This window comes from Oncorhynchus kisutch, linkage group LG14 (assembly GCF_002021735.2).
Source record: "Oncorhynchus kisutch isolate 150728-3 linkage group LG14, Okis_V2, whole genome shotgun sequence".
Lineage (NCBI taxonomy): Eukaryota > Metazoa > Chordata > Actinopteri > Salmoniformes > Salmonidae > Oncorhynchus > Oncorhynchus kisutch.
Genome location: NC_034187.2, coordinates 20,152,863 through 20,176,129, shown reverse-complemented (window position 1 = coordinate 20,176,129; position 23,267 = coordinate 20,152,863). Strand labels below are relative to the sequence as shown.

The window sequence follows — 23,267 nt, the reverse complement described above, 5'->3', positions numbered from 1 at the left end:
GCTCCTTGTAATTTCATTTTTAGAAGAAATTATATATTTCGGATTTCATGACAAATGCTGAAAACAAGTTGATTCTGAGTTTGCAAAAACATTGGAAATAAATATATCATTTTCATCAGTTATAGCCAAACAGGCCAACTATAAAACTACATGATTTGTCATTTTGTCAATGACTGATATTGGGTAATGAATATTAATTCAATATGACAAATAGGCTAGCCTAAATAAACCTCTTATTGTCTGATTATCACCATCGGCCTATGTTGTTTTTAAAGTAATAATGTAATGCACATTTCATAGCTTCAATTATCATGAAGTGATGATGGAATGCCAGCTATTCTACCAACAACATCTTATGTGTACTTTTTCTTTTTAATACTCTGTCTGGTGTTGCTTATCTCCAATGCAACAATAACTCAAGGAATGGCTGGTCAAATCCAAATGTATTAATATATGAGTAGGAGTACTTGTACCAGTAAGTGTCAGATACTGTCTGTATGAAATAATAAATAAACACATTTGGTGAGTGCTTATATTTGTCCTATTTCACATATGTAGGCCACAAGTGATTATTATATGCATATGTGAATTGGAAATGTTTTTTTTTTTTTGTATATCCCAACTCCCCTGAGACACTCTTGGAGAGTATATCAACAGCTACTCTGGAGCAATTAGGGTTAAGTGCCTTGGCAGATTGCTCACATTGTCAGCTCTGGGATTCAAACTAGTGACCCTTTGGTTACTGACCCAATGCTCTTACCGCTAGGCTTCCTGGCACCAAAGGCAAATTGGTCACTGGTCTGTGTTGTTCTATGTGTGTGGCTTTAGGTTTTTGTGCCACTGCACTGTACACTGTCCTTCTCTCAGCACATATCAAAGCTGAAGTAACCCTGATTCATATTGCCATTTTACCCATGCTAGATTACGGAGACATCATTTATAGATCGGCAGGTAAGGGTGCTCTCGAGCGGCTAGATGTTCTTTACCATTCGGCCATCAAATTTGCCACCAATGCTCCTTGTAGGACACATCATGACCCTCTATACTCCTCTGTAAACTGGCCATCTCTGTGTACCCACCGCAAGACCCACTGGTTGTTAAAGGTCCCCAAAGCACACACATCTCTGGGTCGCTCGTCTTTTCAGTTCACTGCAGCTAGCGACTGGAACGAGCTGCAAAAAAACACTCAAACTGGACAGTTTTATCTCAATCTCTTCATTCAAAGTCTCAATCATGGACACACTTACTGACAGTTGTGGCTGCTTTGTGTGATGTATCCCTTTGTGCTGTTGTCTGTGCCCAAAAAATGTGTGTACCTTGTTGTGTGTTGCTACCATGTTGTTGTCATATTGTGTTGCGTTCATGCTGTGTTGTCATGTGTCATGCTATGTTGCTGTCTTAGGTATCTCTTTGTGTAGTGTTGTGTTGTTTCTCTTGTCTTGATGTGTGTTTTGTCCTATTTTTCCACTTAATAGATTTAAAAAATAATAATAATCCCACCCAATTCCCCGCAGGAAGCCTTTTGCCTTTTGGTAGGCCGTCATTGTTAATAAGAATGTGTTCTTAACTGACTTGCGTAGTTAAATAAAGGTTTTAAAAATATATACAAATAACAACTCTGTCAGGCAAGTTTTCTGAGAAGGGAGGGAGGGAGGGATACATGCTGCCTGTCCTGCAGTGGGAAAATGCGGAAGTGAGTGAGAAGGGTTTTCAGCGGCGGAGGAATACACCAAGCTATATAGACAGAGATCGCGAGAGATACACACCTTCAACCCATCAGTAGAGGTCCCGGGAACTGGTCAATCTCGTAGTCTAGTTTTAGAAAACTAACACATTCAGCGCCGACAGACATGGTGAGTATTATGTCATGTGCTGCGTTGGAAATATTATTTTTAATTCAATATAATTTAAGCAAGCAATGGTAAGGATTCCTCGTTGCATGAATGCATGCTTTTCCTGCAGAGGAAGATTCGCGTGAACCGTTGAGTGACGGTCGGAGTGATCGTGCGTCGACGCTAGCTTGTCAGATTTTTGGGTGTTACATTATTGATTATAGGATCCTTCCTACAATTCCTATGCATTGCTGATTGTGTTTTTGATGGAGCGATATTTAAGACGAATGATAACTCAAAAGTATATTTTTGTCTGATGATCGAGGCAATTACTTCATGTCAGCGAGCCAGACCTGACTCCATGCGCCCGTGAAACAGTAGCATTTTACGGTTTTAATGTTTAACAAAACCCGTGTACTGATCCGGTAATGGAACGTGTTAAGGTTCTGTAACATAATATATGTGTAATATAGAATGTGGGCTATCCAATTATGATCGATATAAAGCTGAACAACCATTGAGATTTTTATATTTTCCACATGCACAAGCGGACCTCTCAATGCCGCGAACAAATATCTGATGCGGTTCGAGGGAGCAGTGCATACGATCTACCGCTGTACCTATCGTACACCCGCCCCCATAAAATCACTGTAATTCAGAATGATATAAAATGTTCTAGGAATTTGACAAGATATTGCGTTTGCCACTATGAACCAGCAGTTCACCAGATCGTGTACTATGATCAGTCTTTTTCAGTTTCTATTACTGTTGTATGATGTAGAATGCATCGTTTCATCTTTCTGCCTCAGGGGACATTAGGGTGATACTCCATCTAAAGAATTAAAGTCTACGTCTTTGCAATATTAAGTTTGATACATGCTGTCAGTCAGTTCTTTTTTTCTATGGTAATTACAAATAATTGATATACTTGTTATACGATTTCTAAACACCAATGGCTTCAATTTGATCAAAAATGTAATCTGTGACATTCTTGTATACTATTTGTCAGGCCGAAAGTGATATGGTACTCTTGGAATAACTGTAGCTGCCCTATCTCTGACATGACCGTGCATGTTTCATTTATGCCTTGGTCTTACCACTTTTTATACACAGATCTACATTGTTCCATATATCATGTTGTTTTTCAGTTAGTAATTACTATTATCACAGGAGGTTCAACCTCCAAGATACTTTTCTATCGCCCGTCTCCATGGGAGGGATTGGGTTGTATAGCAGCAGGAGAACAGTGTTAAAACATGATTCTCAAAGTAAGTCATGTTCTTGTGCTCAATGCACACATTGTTTCTCCAAAAGCATGGAAGTACTGTCTCCACCAATGTGGGGATTACAAAGCTATGGATTGTAGTCTCTGAATCCGTGTGTCCACTGTTTCGGCCCTCGCTCGAATGTTTGATTGGTTGTGGTGGACAATCGTAAGAAGGAATCTTTTTAGATGTGTGTTGCTGTGCTGTGAAGGCGTGTACTAAAAGGTTGTGTCGACTCCACTCCCCTGCTCTCGTCTGTAGTAATGCCTCAGTAGACGGGTGGGCTCTCTGCTGTAGTTGTGGGAACATTGACCCTGCCCCGCTCTAAATCAAATCACATTTTCAAATGTATTGGTCACGCCACAGGATCCTGCTGTGTGCCCTAACAAGGAAATGAACGTGCTAGAAGACAGCCACAGTGTATTGAGCTGATCTGCTCTATCAGAGTTAGTGTGGTGACTCCATGTAGAAAAGGCCATTGCACTGTCTGATTGGATTCTTGTGATTCTCGCTTTACTGGCATGGAATGGCCACAACCTAAATGCAGGGTGCCTGACAGCCTTGGCAGTGCCAGGGGGGGGTGCTCTTCTGTCTAGGGCTACCATTCTGTAACAAGTTACAAATTCAACAATAAGCAGCATAACCAATTGATGTCGATGTGCTGAATATTGCTGCAAGAGATTTATGAGCGAGGTTGGGTGGAGGCTATGAATCTATAGTGCCTAGTCATCGTCTATCACTGCACGTGATGTTACATGCTCATATGTAGGGGTAGTGTCTGATTAACGCCATCCCTCTGCTGTAGCTCTATGTTGGCGTCTGGTGCAAAGCATCCCTTCTCATTTCTGAGATGTTGTACATTGTCCCTGTTCTAATCAACTTAAATAAAAGTGGAGCTCCAGTCATGTGAGCGGACAGACACAGATGGGAGATAGCAGTGACAGGAAGCCCTCACTCCCAATCTTCTGTCTGTCACTACACTACCACCACCACATGGCCCTCAGGGACCACTTGTCGGTGTGAAAGTGGCTATGCCAGGCTGTAGCAGCTATGGTGTTTTTAGGTCTCTGGGCCAGGATAGGATAGCTGCAGCTATGGTGATTTTAGGTCTCTGGGCAAGGATTGGATAGCTGCAGCTATGGTGTTTTTAGGTCTCTGGGCCAGGATAGGATAGCTGCAGCTATGGTGATTTTAGGTCTCTGGGCAAGGATTGGATAGCTGCAGCTATGGTGTTTTTAGGTCTCTGGGCAAGGATTGGATAGCTGCAGCTATGGTGTTTTTAGGTCTCTGGGCAAGGATTGGATAGCTGCAGCTATGGCAGCAAGCAGTGCTCTCTCATACCTAGGTTGTGCATTTCTTGCAAATCCAGGCCAGATTTCTGGCAGCCATGTGTGTTGGGGGTGTGTGTTGGGGTCTCGTTCCCTGCCTGAGGGGCCAGAGAGCGGGAGGTCCTGGCTGGGGTTCAGCAGTGTTTCATGCTATAGGCTGGGGTTACAGTGGGCTGGCCCTGAGGATCCAGTAGGGTGAGGAGTAGGACCTCCCTTCTGGGCACACTGCCAGAGAATGTTGCTGCTGCCAATGCTCAAGGAACCCAACAGAGGGAGAGAGACGGAGGGAGCCAGTAAAGGACAGTACAGGACTGGGAAAGAGTGTACAAACAGAGAGGGGTGTAGGTAACACCAGAGAAACAAACATGCATGCAAAGACAAACCGATAATGCCAAAAGTAAAGATGGCCTGTTCAGGGAGAGAGAAAGAGGCTAAGGGCCTAAGGATGGTTCAGAGAAAAACAAAGCCATTGTATAGTCTAGCCCTAAATTAAAGCCTATATCACAGTGAGGTACGGTGTTTCCACTAGGATTTTCTTCAACATCAAAGGGGGGATGCGGCGGATGGGTTCATCTTGTGTGGCAGACAGCCGTCAGCTTAAGCATCTAGCCTCTCTGACCCTGGATGCTGTAGCTCTGTCGTCTGTCCAGCTAGCCTGGCAGGGGACCCTAAGCATCATGTGACCAGGCCCTAATCACGGAAATTATCCTTCAGACCCCCTCGTTGGTTTTTGTAACTGTATCACTGCGCTGACAGTCCGGATTGTGGTCGGCGGGGTGCCGAAAAGCAAAACACGATACATTAACCCCAGTGCTTCTGTTGAAACGTCCCATGTGTAAGTTAGGATTCTCAAAGATATACAATACAGACAGCAGCCACAATGTTAGGCTGCCGCTACAGTACAGGGGAGGTAGCCAGTCAGTCACATCACTCCATCACTGCCACAGTACCTCAGGCTTCAGGTCAGGTAAACGCTACTTCTTTATCAGTCTAGTCCTCCTCTCTGTCTGGTGCGTAGTTCAGCCAGCTGAGCCCCACTCCCCGAGACTTGACACAGCTCCCCACGGCTAGCAGCCAGAGACCTGACCTGCACAGCTCCAGTCATCCAGACAGGCAGGCTGAGGATCCCGAGGCGAACCATGTTGCCCAAGAAGGCACCCTGCTACCAGGACGATGACCTGGTTTCTCTGTCCATGGTATATGAGCTTCTAGACCAGCAGCAGTTCTTCTATAAAGAGTTGATTGAGCAGCAGGAGAGGAACTACAAGTCCTTCCTGCAGATGCTGGTGGACTCTACCAATAGTCGCATCGAAAGCGTGGTCAAAGAGGTACAGGACATGAAGAATGGCTTGCAGATCACCAAGACCGAGCTGGGGGACATCAGGCGCCAGGGCAACATAAACACCAAACGTGTGGAGTGCCTGGCCGAGGGGCTGGTGATGGTGCGAGAGGCCATGGATGTCGTCCCCTCCAAGGCCGGGGGGTCCAATGGGAAGCCCAAGAAGGGTAATCTACTTCTGGACTGCAAGCCAGAAACGAGGATAGCAGATACCTGGCAGGACCAGCCTAAGGCAAAGAGGCTGGTAGCCGACCTGACCGACCTGCATTTTGACAAGTTTCAGGTCCCAACGCTCTGCTATGCCTTCTCTGAGTGATGGGGAAGCTGAAATTGGTTGAATACTGTATGAGTGATCTGATGGGATAGCTGCTGTGGTGTGCTCCGGTTACTGTATGAGTGATCTGATGGGGTAGCTGCTGTGGTGTGCTCCGGTTACTGTATGAGTGATCTGATGGGGTAGCTGCTGTGGTGTGCTCCGGTTACTGTATGAGTGATCTGATGGGGTAGCTGCTGTGGTGTGCTCCGGTTACTGTATGACTGATCTGATGGGGTAGCTGCTGTGGTGTGCTCCGGTTACTGTATGACTGATCTGATGGGGTAGCTGCTGTGGTGTGCTCCGGTTACTGTATGACTGATCTGATGGGGTAGCTGCTGTGGTGTGCTCCGGTTACTGTATGACTGATCTGATGGGGTAGCTGCTGTGGTGTGCTCCGGTTACTGTATGAGTGGTGGTGGGAACGGAGATAGTAGAACAGGCTCTAATTTTGGACAGTTCTCTTTAGTAGACGTGTAGAGTGTCTTTTGTGGGGAACATGGCTGGTTGAGTGTGAAGTGTTCTCTAAATGTGACTACCACTGTCTTTACTGTCCTCATGCATTGTGTGTGTTTACTGTAGGCATATATTAAAGTGGGAAGTGTGTCCTGCATACCTCCGTAGAGGGAGGCGTTTCATCCCAATGTGATCATTGTATTCATATCTCATCAGCAGATGAGCCGTGTTGCTGAAATGTAAATATGAGATCCACTGTGTGATGACTCGTAGAGAACAACTGATAATATCGACACGGACGATTTCCCCATTATAGCGCGAGCGCACTGTTCTCTCATAACTCCTGCAAGTACGCCTATCTGGAGGCGAAACAAATCACACCTGTTTAGGCGAGGTGCTGGCTAGCGGAGTAGAACACCTGAAAAGGAGAGCCGCACACTGTAGGAGCTCAGAAGCAATAATTGAATAACCAACGTTTCGACCGCCTTGCAGTCTTCATCAGGGTATAATGTTCAGTAGGCCTAACATGGACCCAAATGAAAGGGAATCAGATTGTCATGTGTTGCCCCAAAGACCACTGGAATCAGCCAAAACAAGCTCAATAACTCCATGCATGCATACACTCCCATTCAATATGAATTCACCTGACCCACCTTGATTTACTCAGTTTATCAAGAGATTGACCATTTTAAATAGATGACTGTTAACTTGTTAAAAATAAAGTCAAATGCATTGTATCATTTTACAATTTATTTGTTATTGCATAAATGGGTTTTCTCTGGAAAAAGTTATTGTAAAAATGGTATTTATTATCGGCATAAAGTATTGTCCATGGACCTCCTTGACCTCCTTGGTCGTTTTCTAGGGATGAGCAGAGCGGCAGAGGAACCAATCATGCATGTTAAACTGCTGTGCAATGATTGGCTTGGCCTGGCCTGGCCTCTCCTCCGTGGCATTGTAACTTAACAGCACAAACAGACAGACAGACAGGGTGTCTTCTCCACCAGGTTACTGTATTCTCTGCTCTGCCTTAGTTGGATCGTTACCTTGGCTACATAACATCTGATCTCTTGCTCAGAGATCACTGGCTAATATCTGCTGCTCAGAGGTGGGCTAGGATGGAAAGGGAAGAAATTGGGCAGTTTTCTGTAGTGCTGCTTGTGTTCAGAGTCGTTAGCCAAAATACAATGCCATTCATCTTTTTTTCTCCTCTCTGTCCTCAGGCTGACCAACTAACAGAGGAGCAGATTGCCGGTAAGCAGTTCAGCACACATTTGAGCTGTGAATGAATATTTAATGTGAGTGAGGTATGTCTGCTAGTTCCTGATCACTGATGAAAACATGACATTAGCATCATCGCTAACGGCTACACAAAGTGGTAGACCAACACGCACACACAGAGGGACATTCCTGTGCTGTTGCCTCTTCAAAAGGTTGAAGGAATATACAAATCACTTATGCATTTTGTTCATGTCGTATGGTAAGAAGTTCAATACATTTAGTTAATTTCCTACCAAGTTGAATACATTTTTGAACATTGTTGAATTGCGTTTTAATGTCTGGATTTCGTGATTCCAGCCGCGTTCTCAACTCAGATTTTATACGGCCCTAATAATGGGCAGATACCTCACCAATGGCAGACTGAGACCTAGCAGACATACCTGTTGTTGACAAGACTTTTATCCGCTCACCTTTACAATTAACAAATGTCATCTTTTCAAGTCATTCCATAGCCTAGGAGGTCAAGCTTAGGTGTGATTACTGGTTGAAACCTTAACTTAATTAAGTAGCCTATACTCTTAGAAAAATAATGTTCCTTTATAGAACCAAAAAGGGTTCTGGTTTTTTCATCTATGGAACCCCTAAAAGTGTATATACATGGAACCCGATGGGTTCTTCTTGACTGAACCAAAATTGGAATACAGAACCCTGTATGGTGAAATTTATGAATTATGGCTACTACTTATGTAGTATTAATTTTAGCTAAGAATATAATAAACAATTTAATAATGGACAAAAGACCAGCATAATTGAGATTTTGTTATTATATGCAAACATACTTTGGAAATATGCACTGGTAGCCAGGGAGGCGTCTCTTTGTTTGAACGATTGCCCACGTTAGTCTCGGTACCAACTCTAGCTGACTCCTAGAGTAGCAAAACATGAGTTAATCTACCAAAATTGAGACAAAATGTATTGGTCATATGCGCCAAAATAAACAGGTATGCTTGCTTACAAGCCCTTAACCAACAATGCAGTTTAAAGTAACATGATTAAAGAGCAGCGGTAAAATACTGCTGGGCACTGTTTAGTCAAGGTAATTGAGATAATATGTACATGTAGGTAGCTTTAAAGTGACTGCATAGATGATAAACAGAGTAGCAGCAGCATAAAAGAGGGGGCCAAGCAATGCAAATAGTCTGGGTAGCCATTTGATTAGTTGGCTTATGGCTGTTAAGAAGTCTTTTGGATCTAGACTTGGAGCTCTGATACCACTTGCTGTGCGGTAGCAGAGAGAACTAGGGTGGTCGGAGTCTTTGACAATTATTTGGGCCTTCCTCTGACACCGCATGATATAAATGTCCTGGGTGGCAGGGAGCTCAGTCCCAGTGATGTATGGATGCCAAGTAGTTGCCATACCAAGTTTTGATGCCGTACCCACTACCCTCTGTAGTGCCTCGCAGTTGCCATACCAGGCAGTGGTGCAACCAGTTAGGATGCTCTCGATGGTGCAGCTGTAGAACCTTTTGAGGATCTGGTGACTCATGCCAAGTCTTTTCAGTCTCCTAAAGGGGAATAGGTTTTGTCGTGCCCTCTTCATGACTGTCTTGGTGTGTTTGGACCATGATAGTTTGTTGATGTGGACACCAAGGAACTTGAAGCTCTCAACTTGCTCCAGTACAGCTCCGTCGATGAGAATTGGGTGTGCGCAGTCCTCCTTTTCCTGTAGTCCACAATCATCTCCTTTGTCTTGATCACATCGAGGGAGAGGTTGTCCTGCTTGTCCTGGCACCACACAGCCAGGTCGCTGACCTCCTCCCTATAAGCTGTCTCGTCGGTGATCAGGCCTACCACTGTTGTCATCGGCAACTTAATGATGGTGTTGCAGTCGTGCCTGGCTGTGCAGTCATGAGGGGACTGAGCACGCACCCCTGAGGGATCCTCGTGTTGAGGATCAGGGTGGTGGATGTGTTGTTACCTACCCTTACCACCGGGGGGCGGCCCAACAGGAAGTCCAGGATCCAGTAGCAGTGGGAGGTGTTTAGTCCCAGGGTCCTTAGCTTAGTGATGCGCTTTGAGGGCACTATGGTGTTGAACGCTGAGCTGTAGTCAATGAATAGTATTCTCACGTAGGTGTTCCTTTTGTCCAGGTGGGAAAGGGCAGTGTGGAGTGCAATAAAGATTGCATCATCTGTGGATCTGTTGGGGGCGGTATGCAAATTGTAGTGGGTCTAGGGTTTCTGGGATAATGATGTTGATGTGAGCAATGACCAGCCTTTCAAAGCTCTTCAATGGCTACAGACGTGAGTGCTACGGGTCGGTGACTAATTGTCTCAAGTTTTTACTGTAGCTCAGATGTGATATTTTTCCTTGTATTTATTTTGGACACACAAATCTTATTTTCTGCAGAGTTCAAGGAGGCATTCTCCTTGTTCGATAAGGACGGCGATGGCACCATCACAACCAAAGAGCTGGGCACTGTGATGAGGTCGCTGGGACAGAACCCCACAGAGGCTGAGCTGCAGGACATGATCAATGAGGTCGATGCTGATGGTGAGTTCTGCCTGCTGGAGTCCAACAGTGTAGGGTGAAGTTGCCCCAGATGCTGATCTTGGTTCAATTGATCATTTTCACCTGTAATGGTTAGGATTGGGGGAGCTGATCTTAAGTATGTAGCTATGGGGAAACTTCACCCTGGATTGTGTCCAACTAGGGTTGTAAAGTTCCAGGTTTTCCAGAAATCCTAGGTGGTGGATTCCTGGAATTGGGTGCGAATCCTCCAACTGGGATTTCTGGAGAAGCTGAGAATGTAAGTAAGGAGTGGCAGAAGTACTACTCTATTTCCTTGGGCTGTGTGTGTGTCGGTTCAGTCACTAGAGTTAACCAGCATGTAGTCCTAAAAAAAACGTAACCTCTGGTTCGTTCAGCCATTCCTATGGTGAAAGAATAGGGTTTTGGGATAAACGCTGAAAATAAGGTATGAGGTAAACACAGGCTTAGATCTTATTTGTTTTGTTCTGAGATAATATCAGTCAACATGACCTTTTTATGAATAATGAGACCTTTTTATGGGCTTTTTAAAATGATATAAATCTTTCATAATTCACTACATTACGTTAGCCGATGAAGATTGTCTCATTGATCAAATTTTATAAGCTCTCCTAAACCTGTGATTTAACACACACTTTATTTTTGCAGTGTATCCAAAAACTAAACTTTCCCATAGGTTTTATCCAATGAAACATGGAGTTGGTGCATACAAAAAGTCACCATTACTATTGCTCTCTATACTAATCTCCCTTCTGGAAGTCAATCTGATGGTGATGAGTAGTGATTCTTATTGACCAGTTATTGATAGAGTTCTTGATGCGTTCATCCACGTCCTAACTTGTGTTAGTGCTTGGACTGGAGGTGTTCTCATTGAGCACCATGTCTTCTCTCTGACTGTCTGTCACTATCTAGGTCAGGCAGACCGAGCGACTGGCTGCAACAAAGCCAGTTAAATAACCGCAGTAGGTAATAATGGCCTAGTGAAATCCATGACATAATCCGCTCTGCTCTGCTGGGCTGTACATTCTCTGAGGCCCCACGGCCCAGGGAAATAGTTCACATCAGCTGTGGAGAACAGATGTGCATTGATTCACTGGGGAACTGTATGTCAGCCATGTACCACCAGGGGAGGGGACAGCTGTGTGCTCAGAACAGTCTTTCCCAGGAATCACACATGATCACACACTTAAACAGCTGAGGGCTGTACCTGGAGACATCTGTTACACACACACACACACACACACTCCTGACTAGCCCAGACTAATCCAGGTTAATTATGATCAGTGTGAGTTTCTTCTCCAAAGGGTTTAGCCAGACTCTGGAAATACACACGTGGGGGGGGGGGGGGATTCACACAAAACAATTTAGGCAGCATGGATCTCGACGCAAGAGGGAAACTGTCACTGCTGTAACTAAGAAGCTTGATCTTGCCAAGTTAGCAAACCAACTGCACAGCTAGTGCCCTGAGCTGAGTATGTTATTTGGCACATCTTAAGATAGTTAACTTAGCGTTATAAGCAGTGGCTTCGCACGCATCCCGCAGCCTCCACAAGGCGAGGGAGCCCCCCCCCCCCCCCCAACTCAAATTATTATCGTTTTTTTAAGTTATTTTTATGATATTGAAAATCACTGTCGGTATGTGTAAATAGCGTATACTGGGGTATTTACACCGCCCAAGCCTACTGTCCTGTATATGTCATGGAACAGTCACACACGTGTGTGTGTATATATCTCTATCTCTATCTCTCACACACACACACACTAGGGACATGCAGAGTGGAGAACAGATGTGCATTGATTCACTGGGGTACTGTATGTCAGCCATGTACCACCAGGGGAGGGGACAGCTGTGTGCTCAGGAGAACAGTCTTCCCCAGGAATCACACATGATCACACACTTAAACAGCTGAGGGCTGCTGGAATTTTTCAGCCATTTAAATACTTGGGCCTAATTTTTAGTTTTGTTTTGGGGCCGCTTAAGTCGAAACAATGTAGGGTAGAAAACGTTTTCAATGTAAACGGCTAAAACCAGATATAAAGTATGTAGAAAAGATAATGGACTTATAGTTTTTTATAATAGAACCTTTAAATCACTTCAATAAAATCTAGAATCAGTGAGAATTTGAAACATTTCAAAAACTATTAATTTAAAGTATTGATTTTTGTTTGAGCAAAATAACACTGCATTAGCCATGGCAAAATGCATAGAATTGCATGAAATTTGGTTAAACATGGCTAAATGTCTACACTACCAAGATGGGGGGCCTCAAATGTTCTCTCAAATTTGGCTGCGCTGACTGTGCCCATTGGCATGCCCCCTGCCACACCCACCACCTAAGCCCCTTTTTGATCAATAAAAAAAACCTTCCTAAGTCCCCCCCCTTGTACCTGTACCTCCTATTACACTGTCGTGGTCTACCGTACACAGCCCACTCTAGACAACGCATGGCCTGTTGCAACTGGGGTTTTAATCCCAGATAAGTAACTATCAATTCTGCCTATCCACTTCTACTGGTCTCCCCCTTTCCAACGGTCTACAAAAAGCAAGCCAAACTCTCTCTCCACTTCCTCTCTCCCTCTCTCCATCTCCCAGGCAATGGAACCATTGATTTCCCAGAGTTCCTTACAATGATGGCCAGGAAAATGAAGGACACAGACAGCGAGGAGGAGATTCGCGAGGCGTTCCGGGTATTCGACAAGGTAAGAATTGTTTGTGTGACTGATTTTATTTATTCACCTCATGTATACATTGCCTTTGTTTGTCAAGCAGTATATGGTCAGTGATATCCTGTATGGTTGCTCTTACTGCATACATAAATTACATTGGTATGTTAAAGTGCCTTTGTAAAAGGCAGGTGTGTTTACTGTGAGGTCACACACTCCTCACATCGTCTCCCCTGCAGGATGGGAATGGTTACATTAGTGCAGCAGAGCTCCGTCATGTCATGACAAACCTGGGAGAGAAGTTAACAGACGAGGAGGTCGATGAGATGATCAGAGAAGCCGACATCGACGGAGACGGACAGGTCAACTATGAAGGTAAGAAGAGGACAATGGAACTTTTCTCTCTCCTTATCTTGTTCTGCTGCGAGGGAGTGTACAGTAGTTCTCAGCAGTGTCCCTATGGGGGGCCTTGAGTCAGGACAGCTGTCACCCACTCAGTCATCTTCACCATGCTACTGTACAGTAGAGCCAGTCTTTTGTTTCTACTGCTCCCCGCATCCCTTCTCTACAGCTCTAATCCCCCTCTTCTCTCATCCCTTTGTACTGCCCGATCCCCCTCTTCACTCTCTACCACTCTCATCCCTCTCTTCTCTCATCCCTTTCTACCATACTGAGCCCCCTGTTCTTTCTTATATAATTGGTCCATCTCTCTGTAATGGGATATTGGACTTATGTAAACAGTCTCTATGACGATGACCGATAACAGTTTAATTTGTTTTATAAGCTGTATGTCTTGATTTGTCTGTGACGGACATGTTTTATTTAATTATGTCTGGATCTGTGAAGTGTAATTGCTGGTTTGATCAGTGGTTGGTTGGTTTCTGTTTGTTCTCATGTCTTTGTTTTTGCTTTGCTCTTTTGTCCACAGAATTTGTACAAATGATGACAGCAAAATGAAGCTCTCCTACCCTTCTCCTGGCCTCCTTAGAAGACAAAAAAAAAAAATCAGTCACATGTTTTACTTACCTCTTGCAAAAATCATACTGTTTCTGTATAGAAAACATAACTGAATGTTGAAAAATGACAAATCTGTCCACATAAAATAAGTTTAAAAAATTAAGCAAAAATAAATTATCTGCATGTACTGGTTAGTGGTCCTGTCCCCAAAGATGAGTTTAGACATCAGTAATAAGATAAAATAATACCTAAAGAAAGCACTTGGTGAACTGCCTATTGGTTCCAGTTGCTAGTGGTAATGTTTGGGCTGACCGTTTTATATCTGTTTCTGTTCTTTATGCATGCAGCTTGAGACTGGTGCTGCAGTCTGGCCAATGGGCTCACTCTGATTCCACAGCGGTGCCATGGGTACCGTTGGTGGGTTTTGGTGCAGTCTATATTGAGAGACGAGCTCACGAGATGGGGATGGGGAGTCCTACTAAACCACCGGAGGTTGGTGCACCTTAATTGGGGAGGATGGGCTTGTGATAATGGCTGGACCGGGATGTGGTGAATGGTATCAAATGGCTCAAACGCATGGTTTCCATGTCTTTGATGCCATTCCATTCACTCCATTCCAGCCATTATGGGCTGTCCTCCCCTCAGCAGCCTCCACTGTACTAAACTCACATAGAGATGGAATTAATGGGACCTTTTGCAGTTTGCTTAATTCATTACAAAAATTAATATTTTTAAGATGATGAACATTTACAAAATAAATACATTTAGAACTATGTTTGGCATGTTGGGAATATTTGGAGTTCTGTTTCCTTGTTGTGTGTGAAACTTAGGGTAGGATTCAAGGGTAGGAGGTGGGCTGGAGATCTTTTTACCTGCTAGGGGAAGTCTTTGTTTATTTTGGCAAGGGAATGCGGATGTACCGTCAATGTTTCTACCTTCTGTTTCTCGACTCTGACCATGGTTGCGTGTGGGTTTTGAGTGACCTACAGCGCATCATAGGGTCTTCAAGACCAGAGTCTTCTCTAGACTGTCCATCTTGAGTTCAGTTTACCTTCATTCCAAGTTGTACATGCTAGTCTTTGATTATAATTTTTTTTTCAATAAAATACCATGAACTTTAACCTTAACTCTCCCACCCTTTCCTTTGTGCACATCTGTTGGTTGTGACACTGAGTGATCTTGTATTACATTAGAATAGGACAGGTTTGATAACCCAAATGTCTCTCCTTGAAGATTCTGTCCTTTAACTTATTAACCTCAGTCTTAAACCATGAATTGTTTTAAGATTGTCATACCAGGGATCATTTAGCTATTTAATTTGGAATTTTAGGACCCAAGCTAAAATATTGAATTTGGCCATTACTACTATAGCCCATAGAAACGCATTGAATAACAGATTCTTAAATGTCAAAAATGTATCAAGGTTTTGAGGTATCTGGCCTATATCTAGGCGATATAAGAATTTTTTGTTTGACACCTATTTAACCCTTATTTTTGTTGGGACAAACCTACCTCCATTATTCCATTCGTTTTGTATCGGTTACCTTCAGGTGAGTCCCGTGACACTTGTGGGGGTCGAAGAGAAACTGAGTGGGGTGATATTAGTTTGTAGCCCAAACGATTCGGATGCTACAGACAGTTGGTACATCAGCGTTACGGACTTCAGACGAGTCCAGTGGGACCGCTCGGCCACCTTCCACTGCAGATGCGGAAGGCCGACATGGGCAGATGCGGTGGATTGAGATGCAACAAAAAACATCTCTAGCTTAAACTGCAGATTTTTTGTATATGTTACTTAGACTCTTTGGGATTTATTTTTATTGAACCTTTTATTTAACTAGGCAAGTCCGTTAAGAACAAATTCTTATTTTACGATGACTGCCAAACCCTCCCCTAACCCAGACGACGCTGGGCGAATTGTGCGCCGCCCTATGCGACTCCTGATCATGGCCAGGTGTGATACAGCCCGAGATCAAACCAGGGTCTGTAGTGACTCCTCTAGCATTGAGATGCAGTGCCTTAGAACGCTGAACCACTCGGGATTAATGCACACCCTCACCCTGCCTATTCACTGACATTTAATTACCCCATTCGGATAATTGCCAGGCCTATGATTTGATGACTCATCTCATTTTAGATACAAAATATACAGCCCATCGTGTTACACCAGAAGGAGATCACTATCCAGGCAGTTAACAGTGGCTGAATGGATTGGTGTGAACCCCCTCCATCCTATACCAGATGGTGACACGTTAGCTTGAAAGTAATGGCTGTCCTCAAAGTCTAGCAACGATCCTGAGCGGAGCATGCTTCCCTTTCCAGTCAACCCAACGATCCTGAGCGGAGCATGCTTCCCTTTCCAGTCAACCCAACGATCCTGAGCGGAGCATGCTTCCCTTTCCAGTCACCCAACGATCCTGAGCGGAGCATGCTTCCCTTTCCAGTCAACCCAACGATCCTGAGCGGAGCATGCTTCCCTTTCTCAGTCAACCCAACGATCCTGAGCGGAGCATGCTTCCCTTTCGCAGTCAACCCAACGATCCTGAGCGGAGCATGCTTCCCTTTCGCAGTCAACCCAACGATCCTGAGCGGAGCATGCTTCCCTTCGCAGTCAACCCAACGATCCTGAGCGGAGCATGCTTCCCTTCGCAGTCAACCCAACGATCCTGAGCGGAGCATGCTTCCCTTCGCAGTCAACCCAACGATCCTGAGTGGAGCATGCTTCCCTTCGCAGTCAACCCAACGATCCTGAGTGGAGCATGCTTCCCTTCGCAGTCAACCCAACGATCCTGAGTGGAGCATGCTTCCCTTCGCAGTCAACCCAACGATCCTGAGTGGAGCATGCTTCCCTTCGCAGTCAACCCAACGATCCTGAGTGGAGCATGCTTCCCTTCGCAGTCAACCCAACGATCCTGAGTGGAGCATGCTTCCCTTCGCAGTCAACCCAACGATCCTGAGTGGAGCATGCTTCCCTTCGCAGTCAACCCAACGATCCTGAGTGGAGCATGCTTCCCTTCGCAGTCAACCCAACGATCCTGAGTGGAGCATGCTTCCCTTCGCAGTCAACCCAACGATCCTGAGTGGAGCATGCTTCCCTTCGCAGTCAACCCAACGATCCTGAGTGGAGCATGCTTCCCTTCGCAGTCAACCCAACGATCCTGAGTGGAGCATGCTTCCCTTCCTGGCCAACCCTCTCTACCGCCCACTGCTGCCTGCACTCTAGGAACCACTTACAGCAGAGAGACTAGGATCACCATAGCAACATGTCTTTTTTGGGAACCGTGTTACTCAATGTGATTATGTGTGTTATGTTTCATGAGGACTTCTCTCACAAGCTGAGCGATTGGTCGTCGAATGTCTGCTTTCACAGAGCGACGGGTTGCCATGCAACCGCATGCTGGAATGACGGGAGGTAAAGGGAGCGGGAGAATATCTATCTGCTGTTCTGCAGGGCCCTCCGCTCACAAAGCCACAGCATCAGTTGATTTCTCACCCCACCCCCTCAAAGTGATGTAGGGAGGTGTGTTTCAGCTTCTAGTGTTGTAGAGTCAGACCGACTTGACTTCCTCCTTTTCAGAAGTGATGCTTATGCAATGGGACTTGTTTTAATATGCTAAACCCCAGTCATCATTCCTCAACATGCTGCAAAAGCTTCAAGATGGCTACACACGGTTGGACAATTAGGGAAGCTGTAGACAACCATGGATGAGCATTTCTCTGCCGTGCGTGTGTTCACTGTAGCTGTGCTGTAGAGTGGTGGGGAACAGAGCGCAGTGACAGGCGCGTGGGAAGAAGAGAGGGGAGGAGAGAGGCTCAGCGTAGCGTGGTGTGCCAGCAGCCCACGCCTCGCTGGCAGACAAGCTACACGTTGCCCGCTGTGTGTATGTATCAACTGATAATTTCAGCTTCCCTGTTTTAAGGCACACTAGCACTCACAAACCAAACCCAGGGAACGAATTCAGAACTGACAAGCAGATATGCTCCCGTAGTTATTTGTGCAAGGTTTTGACCCAAAGGTAACCCTAAAGGGTTAAAGGGGACATTTAATTTACTGGGAGCTAGGAAGGGAACTGCCCCATTTCACGGGACCTGTAGGCCTCCCACTTCTATCTTCCAACTCAATCCCACCCCCCACATGATCTCATCCCCTATACCCAGCCAGTGTATGGTGCTTGGGTGACAGCATGCTCAGCAGACAGCAGAACCTGGAGCTGAGCCTAGCTGAGACTGACTGTGATTGCACCAATCAGATGCGCCCGAGTTGGCTTTCAGCGCTGGAGGAGACTTCACGGACTACTGCCTCCCTCATCTGTTCCCTCTCTCTCTCTTTGCTGCCTCTCTCCATCCTTTCACCCCCCCCCCCCCCTCTGCATTAACCCAGCCAAGGAGATGACACCTTCATCCACAATGACAGAGGCGCTTTGTTTAAAAAAAAAAAAAAAATAGGCACCAAACACAGTGAATGATGCAGTCAGAGAAATGAAATGTTTGAGAGGGTTTAGTTCTTGTTCTGGCCTGGTAGAGGTAGGGAAGCTTATTGTTGACCAGACCTCCCTAAGATGTGGGCAGTGACTTAAATGGCACCCTAATCCCTATAAAGAGAAGTAATGTTTACCAGAGCCCTGGTGAAAAGTAACACACTATAAAGGGAATAAGGTGCCATTTGGGATGCAGCTCCTGGGTGTGTCACCTCGGTGGTTATGGGTGAATGACCCTGTCACTGTTTCTCTCCCTAACACCACAATGCTGAAATATGGCACTTGATACAATTGGCTCCTGAATGAACTCTGTGTGTGTGCGTGTGACAGTGTGCTTCGAGGGCCTATTTAATTCATAAATGATTGAAGGTTGCGATCCCTTAACACCCCTCTCATATCCGAGCCGATGGAGCGCACTGGACAATTAAAGCTCTCTCTCTCTCTTTGTCTATGTCTCCCTCTCTCTGTTGTTCTCTTTTCTATCTCCTCTCTCCTGGATGTGAGGCGAGGCGCAGGCAGTGGCCCATGCTAAATCATTATGTAAAGATCTCTGTGTGTTGGTGTCCATCGGAGCGGAAGAACATGGTGCATGGTGGGGGATTGAATAACCATCTCTCTGCCGCTTTACACCTTGCCAATTCTGCTAATGACGATACATACAGTATATAGACTAGGCCTATACTGTATATGCAGTGTGTATGAGTGCTTGTGGTAGGAGGGTTTATTTTCAAATAAAATAAAATGTGTTTGTCACATGCTTCGTAAACAACAGGTGTGAACTAATAGTGGAATGCTTACTTATGGGCCCTTCCCAACAATGCAGAGAGAAAGAAAATAGAGAAATAATACAAAAGTAAAACACTTAATAAAAGTAATAATAAATACACAATGAGTAACTAGAACTATTGCTATATGCAAGGGATAACAGTAGCGAGTCGATGTGCAGGGGTCAAAGGTAATTGAGGTAGACATGTATAATAAAGTGACAGAACGTAAACAATAGCTGCATATGTGATGAATCAAAAAAGTACCAATGCAGGGGTCAATGCAGATAGTCTGGGTAGCTATTTGGTTAACTATTTTACTATTTAGCAGTCTTTTGGCTTGGGAGTAGAAGCTGATCAGGGTCCTGTTGGTTCCAGACTTGTTGCATCTGTACTTCTTGCCATGTGGTAGCAGAGATAACAGTCTATGACTTGGGTGGCTGGAGTCTCTGACAAGTTTTAGGGCCTTCCTCTGACACCGCCTGGTATAAAGGTCCTGGGTGGCAGGGAGCTCAGCCCCAGTGATGTATGGATGCCAAGTAGTTGCCATACCAAGTGTTGATGCAGCCAGTCAAGATGCTCTCAATGGTGCAGCTGTATAACTTTTTGAGGATCTGAGGGCCCAAGCCAAATCTTTTCAGCCTCCTGGGAGTCTTTGGACCATGATAGATCCTTAGTGGTGTGGACACTGAAGAACTTGAAGCTCTCGACCCGATCCACTACAGCCCCGTTGATGTGAATGGGGATGTGCTCTGCCCTCCGTTTCCTGTAGTCCACGATCAGCTCCATTGTCTTGCTGACTTTGAGCAAGAGGTTGTTGTCCGGGCACCACACTGCCAGAGCTCTGACTTCCTCCCTGTAGGCAGCCTCCTCGTCGTCGGGGATCAGGCCAACCACCATCGCGTCGTTAGGAAACTTAATGATGGTGTTGGAGTTGTGCTTGGCCATGCAGTCGTGGGTGAACAGGGAGCACAAGAGGGGACACACTCCAGAGGGCCCCGGTGTTCAGGGTCAGTGTGGCAGATGTGTTGTTGCCTACCCACACATCTGGGGTTGTCCCGTCAGGAAGTCCAGGATCCAGTTGCAGAGGAATGAACAGCATTCTCACATAGGTGTTCCTTTTGTTCAAGTGCAAAAGGGCAGTGTGGAGTGAAATAGAGATTGCATCATCTGTGGATCTGTTCGGTCAGTATGCGAATTGGAGTGTGCCTGTAATGATGGTGTTGATGTGAGCTATGACCAGCCTTTCATAGCATTTCATGGCTACAGATGTGAGTGCTACGGGGCGATAGTCATTTAGACATGTTACCATGGAGTTCTTGGGCACAGAGACTTTGCTAGTCTGCTTGAAACATGTAGATATTACAGACTGGGTCAGGCAGAAGTTGAAAATATCAGTGAAGACACTTGCCAGCTGGTTAGCACATGCTCTGAGTACACGTCCTGGTAATCCGTCTGGCCCTGCGGCCTTGTGAATGTTAACCTGTTTAAAGGTCTTACTCACATCGGCTACGGAGAGCGTGATCACACAGTCATCCGGAACAGTTGGTGCTCTTATGCATTGTTCAGTGTTGCTTGCCTCGAAACGAGAATAGAAGGCATTTAGCTCATCTGGTAGCCTCAAGTCATTGGGCAGCTCGTGGCTGGGTTTCCCTTTGTAATCCGTTATAGTTTGCAAGCCCTGCCACATCTGACGAGTGTCAGAGCCGATGTAGTGAGATTCGATCTTAGTCATGTTTTGACGCTGTGCCTGTTTGATGGTTGTTCGGAGGGTATAGTGGGATTTCTTATAAGCGTCTGGGTTAGTGTCCTCCTTGAAAGCGGCAGCTCTAGCCTTTGTGTCTCTGTTTGAGGAGTAAAAGTGATCTAGAGTTTTTTTTGCCTCTAGTTGCACAGGTGACATGCTGGTAGAAATGAGGTAAAATGGATTTCCGTTTTCCTGCATTTAAATCACCGGCCACTAGGAGCGCTGCCTCTGAATGAGCACTTTCCTGTTTGCTTATGGCCCTGTACAGCTCATTGAGTGCGTTCTTAGTGCCAGCCTCGGTTTGTGGTGGTAAATAGATAGCAACGAAAAATATAGCTGAGAATTGTTTGTAAATAGTATGGTCTACAGCTTATCATGAGGTATTCTAACACAGGTGAGCAGAACTTAGAGACTTAATATTAGAGTCTGCGCACCAGCTGTTGTTATTAAAGAGACACACACCACCCCCCAGGAGCTTAACCAAAGCTGCCTGTTCTGTCCTGCAGTCACATAGAAAAACAAGCTAGAATATTATCCATATCCTTATTCAGACAAGTTTCTGAGAAACATAGTACATAACAGTTCTTCAGGTCCCGTTGATAAGATCTCGAATGGAGCTAGTCCAATTTGTTCTCCAGTGATTGTTCATTCACCAATAGAACAGAGGGTAGAGGCAGTTTATTTACTCGCCACTATAGTTTAATCGGGGTACACGCACTTCGGCCTCTATAGTGCTATCTCTTTCTCTTCCAAGAGTCAGGGATAGGACCTGGTTTGGGGTGAGCAATATACCCTGCGCTGTTCTGGGGTGAGCAGATTGTCCTGCGCTGTTCTGGGGTGAGCAGATTGTCCTGCGCTGTTCAGGGGGGAGCAGATTGTCCTGCGCTGTTCAGGGGGGAGCAGATTGTCCTGCGCTGTTCAGGGGGGAGCAGATTGTCCTGCGCTGTTCAGGGGGGAGCAGATTGTCCTGCGCTGTTCAGGGGGGAGCAGATTGTCCTGCGCTGTTCAGGGGGGAGCAGATTGTCCTGCGCTGTTCAGGGGGGAGCAGATTGTCCTGCGCTGTTCTGGGGTGAGCAGATTGTCCTGCGCTGTTCTGGGGTGAGCAGATTGTCCTGCGCTGTTCTGGGGTGAGCAGATTGTCCTGCGCTGTTCTGGGGTGAGCAGATTGTCCTGCGCTGTTCCGGGGTGACCAGATTGTCCTGCGCTGTTCCGGGGTGAGCAGATTGTCCTGCGCTGTTCTGGGGTGAGCAGATTGTCCTGCGCTGTTCTGGGGTGAGCAGATTGTCCTGCGCTGTTCTGGGGTGAGCAGATTGTCCTGCGCTGTCCTGGGGTGAGCAGATTGTCCTGCACTGTTCTTGGGTGAGCACTATGCCCTGCGCTGTTCTTGGGTGAGCAGATTGTCCTGCGCTGTTCTGGGGTGAGCAGATTGTCCTGCGCTGTCCTGGGGTGAGCAGATTGTCCTGCACTGTTCTTGGGTGAGCACTATGCCCTGCGCTGTTCTTGGGTGAGCACTATGCCCTGCGCTGTTCTGGGGTGAGCACTATGCCCTGCGCTGTTCTGGGGTGAGCACTATGCCCTGCGCTGTTCTGGGGTGAGCACTATGCCCTGCGCTGTTCTGGGGTGAGCACTATGCCCTGCGCTGTTCTGGGGTGAGCACTATGCCCTGCGCTGTTCTGGGGTGAGCACTATGCCCTGCGCTGTTCTGGGGTGAGCAGATTGTCCTGCACTGTTCTTGGGTGAGCACTATGCCCTGCGCTGTTCTGGGGTGAGCAGATTGTCCTGCGCTGTTCTGGGGTGAGCACTATGCCCTGTGCACCACCTCATTGAACTAGAAATCTTCATCCAAATCAAGGTTAGTGATCGCTGTTATGATGCCCAGAAGCTCTTTTCGATAATAGGAAATGATGTCGGAAACATAATGTACCAAAAACAAGTTTAAGTCAGAGCAAAAAAACAGACAAATTGCAGAATTGGTCAGGAGCTGTAAAATGGTAGCTATTCCTTTGCCCTTCCAGTCTCCAAAGTGCCCTTTTTGCTGGTAGTATCACCCCCCCCCCCCCCCCCCCCCCCCCCCCCCCATTGGTCGTGATTGTTCTGAACCCGCTGCCTGTGGGTTCTGCTTCAGGGCCAGAAGTTGTGCGTCTTGATCGTTGACCAATGACCAGTCATCAGCGTTGGCGCGCAAATCCAGATTAGTGACCAGAAATAACTTGTTTCATCTCCTTCAGTTTCGCCTGGTAATAACAGAGTAGGGCTACGTTTATCATCCATATACAGTTTAGTATTCTACTGCTGACTCATCTTAGCTAGAACAATAGGCAACCTGGTGATTTGATTGATCCTTGTCATCATT

The 23,267-nt window shown here is 45.9% G+C and overlaps 1 protein-coding gene across 1 annotated transcript; it reads left to right on the top strand.

Moving 5' to 3' along the window:
• The first annotated feature begins 1,681 nt into the window (after window positions 1–1,681).
• Window positions 1,682–15,046, top strand: LOC109904201 (calmodulin). Its single transcript, XM_020501410.2, has 6 exons — window positions 1,682–1,853; window positions 7,757–7,787; window positions 10,164–10,307; window positions 12,898–13,004; window positions 13,208–13,343; window positions 13,897–15,046. The coding sequence occupies exons 1-6, from the start codon at window positions 1,851–1,853 to the stop codon at window positions 13,923–13,925; spliced, it is 450 nt and encodes a 149-aa protein (XP_020356999.1). The 5' UTR covers window positions 1,682–1,850; the 3' UTR covers window positions 13,926–15,046.
• Window positions 15,047–23,267: the final 8,221 nt, after the last annotated feature.